This window comes from Merops nubicus, unplaced genomic scaffold (assembly GCF_000691845.1).
Source record: "Merops nubicus isolate BGI_N331 unplaced genomic scaffold, ASM69184v1 scaffold22586, whole genome shotgun sequence".
Taxonomy (NCBI): Eukaryota; Metazoa; Chordata; class Aves; order Coraciiformes; family Meropidae; genus Merops; species Merops nubicus.
The window spans coordinates 56,246-59,164 of record NW_008613244.1 but is presented as its reverse complement, the minus strand read 5'-3'; the positions used below and the strand labels follow the sequence as shown (position 1 = coordinate 59,164).

Here is a 2,919-nt window from a genome sequence, read left to right as displayed (position 1 = left end):
TTTGCCTGTTTGCTTTCTCCTGCTTTTGGTTAACTTTGATCCCAGAGATTTGGTTTAACTAGACAAAGGCAGTTTGCCAGTTGCAGTTTTACTGGTGGAACGTAAGTTTACTACACGCAGTGTGAAATTTCTTAATTAAAAAAAGTCTCTATACACTGCATTGAATTTGCTTTTGGCATTTTTTTGACTTCTCACTAGCATCAGCAGTCAAATACCTCATATTGTGTTCCTGAATAGGATGACAGCAATCTAGCAGTGTCGTGTACAGTGCTTCTACTAAACTTAAATTTTGAGAGGACAAGTGCTATATTATCTGTGCTCAATTTGTAGCAGATTGCTTGATAACTGCATTCCAGTTTTATTTCCCTTGGGAATCAAGGATTTGGTTGCTGCTCAGTCTTTCTACTAACCTTGTTTTGCAGAGGTTAACCAGCAGTGAAGGTGAAGTACTTTTATTCCTAACTTCTGCGGCTCATGGCAAAAGCTCAGAAATCTTCCTGTAACTTGTAAAGGCTCAGAAATCTTCCTGTAATTCTGTTAAGACAAATGCTTTAGCTGGCTGCTTTTTTATTTCTTTATTAAGACAAACTGTGGGTTTGGTGTTGGGGGTTTTTGTATACTTTTTTTCATATCTATATGTAGGCTGTGTAGTAGAACATACTCATCAGTTTAAAGTTGTTAGTTTTATTTTTCTTGGAAGAGTAAGACCCTGTCTAAACTTCTTTCAGAAGTGCTCTTTGCCTTCTCTGTTGAAGGGCCTGTTGCACACATGTTGTTGGCTGTTAGTACTTGGTGTCAAGTTTCATACACAATTTAAGCAGTGTTCGGGGCCTTGTTTTGGAAACTCCTTCTAAAGATAGAAGTACAGAGTTTAAATGACTGCTGCCAATACTTAAGGGGTTTTTATTGTATTGTGAGAGTAGGAACTGTCAATATTAACATCAAAATGATGCAAGATCAGCATCGCTGAAAAAGTGTTTTTTTTCTGCTGGAGTCAGGGGTGAAAATAAGTTATTTACCCAAACTGTTTAGTAGACAGGAACTTGGTCTTACTTGCTCTGTGTATCTCTGTTAGTGCTCAGAGATTGGTAATAAAGGGCTTTTTTTGGCTGTCGAATTGAATTGAGTCATAACCCCCACATGCAGCTCAGCGCCCAACAAGTGCATTATTAGTATGATGATACTTTTTCTTCTCATAAAGGTTCGTAATGATGTTGCTTAGCAATACAATTGCAGTATTGAATGGTGTATTAACATCCATATGGCCCTCTTTAAGAATGCTGATATCACTTCTGTGGGGCAGGGTGAGCAGACATACTTTAATTCTCTAACCCTGTGATTGATTTTGGTGACACGCCAGATCCTAATGCAATTCTTGGTTTTATTTACAGCATCGAGATGACTCAGGAGACAAACCAGACCCCAGGGCCCATGCGGTGTAGTGGAGGATGTGGATTTTATGGAAATGCTAGGACAAACGGGATGTGTTCTGTTTGCTACAAAGAGCATCTTCAGCGACAGCAGAACAGTGGTAGAATCAGCCCAATGGGTAAGGGTGTATGGTTTTGGATTTTTCCTTCTTTTGAAATAAAACATACAGAAGATGTTGAGGAATCCCAGAACAATTTTTTTCAGGAGAACTTCTGAAAGCTGAATACTAAAACGAATGAATATTGAAGAGAATAATATTCTTAAATCACAATAGAGACAAAAATACATTTCTGTGTAGTGTGTTTTGGTCTGCCTGGTGTCCAGCCATAAATTCCTTTCCCACTTAGTGTTCTCCCTGCGTTTTGGTTGCTAACAATATAGGTATAGCCTGTCTTTAGATGACAAGTAATATGCAGCAGCATTGAAGATTGTCTAAAGAGAGTCCATAGCTGTATATGAGACTATCTGACTACCACGTTTTATACAACTTGTTCATTACTAACTTGTCCAATTCTTGTTACGTAGGAACAAGCAGTGGTTCAAACAGTCCTACCTCAGACTCTGCATCTGTACAGAGAGCAGACACTAACTTGAACAACTGTGAAGGTGCTGCTGGCAGCACATCTGAAAAATCAAGGTAAGATGGGTTTGAATAAGGTAAGATAGGTTTGAGGTTTTAATGAGCTGTCAATGTGCAGGAAGTTGAAGGCCTTTTTTCGCTATGGCAGTGAGTTTCTGCAGAAGATAAAGGGAAGGTCTACCTGACAGCGCTTCATGAGTCTGGGTAAATAAGAACCGATTAAGATATTTGGTGTTGGACTGCTACATTTGAAAGGATGGGTTTGATTTATCTGGGGAAATATTTGCTAGAGGCTTGCCTGTTTTCTTCTAGGGAAACTATAAAATTAAATAAATGTGTTTTGAATATCTTAGAGGCAGAGGTCAGGAATGTTAAGTAGTGGTGATTGAACAGGTAGTTTTTTAATGTGTCTGCACAGTTTTCAGCTTTCGTTATGAATGCAAAACTTACGTAAATTTTGTTTCACTGTACTTGGACAGAAATGTGCCTGTTGCCGCTTTGCCTGTAACGCAGCAAATGACAGAAATGAGCATTTCAAGAGAGGATAAAGTAACACCGAAGACGGAGAGCGAGCCAGGTATATTTGCAGAGTAACACTGGCTACAAACAGTGACTTAACAGAAGCTGACAACTTGTTTAAGTTTTAAGTAGACATATCCTGTTGTAGTGGTGGTGTTCAACTGTTAAGATGACTCTCACCAGAATTAAGAAAAAGTACTAGTGCGACAATAGTTTTAAGATGCATGTTCTATGTTAGTAAAAAAAATTTGACAACTGTGGGGGTGGTTTTGGCTCCCAAACCCTCGTTTTAAAAGTAAGCCACTCTTAAAATTTCATTTGGGCAAGGTGTTCACTTTAGAAGTCAAAATGTTGGGATCTCTATGAATTATGTAGCAGAACTGTTCCTG

At 38.6% G+C, this 2,919-nt stretch overlaps 1 protein-coding gene across 1 annotated transcript in view; it reads left to right on the top strand.

Moving 5' to 3' along the window:
• Positions 1 to 1,393: 1,393 nt before the first annotated feature.
• ZFAND5 (zinc finger, AN1-type domain 5) overlaps positions 1,394 to 2,919 on the top strand; it is a 10,814-nt gene continuing 9,288 nt past the window's right edge. The window contains exons 1-3 of the mRNA XM_008941850.1: positions 1,394 to 1,549; positions 1,957 to 2,068; positions 2,491 to 2,588. Of these exons, the coding sequence (XP_008940098.1) occupies positions 1,399 to 1,549; positions 1,957 to 2,068; positions 2,491 to 2,588 (361 nt within the window). The 5' untranslated portion in view covers positions 1,394 to 1,398. The remainder of the gene's footprint in view (positions 1,550 to 1,956; positions 2,069 to 2,490; positions 2,589 to 2,919) is intronic.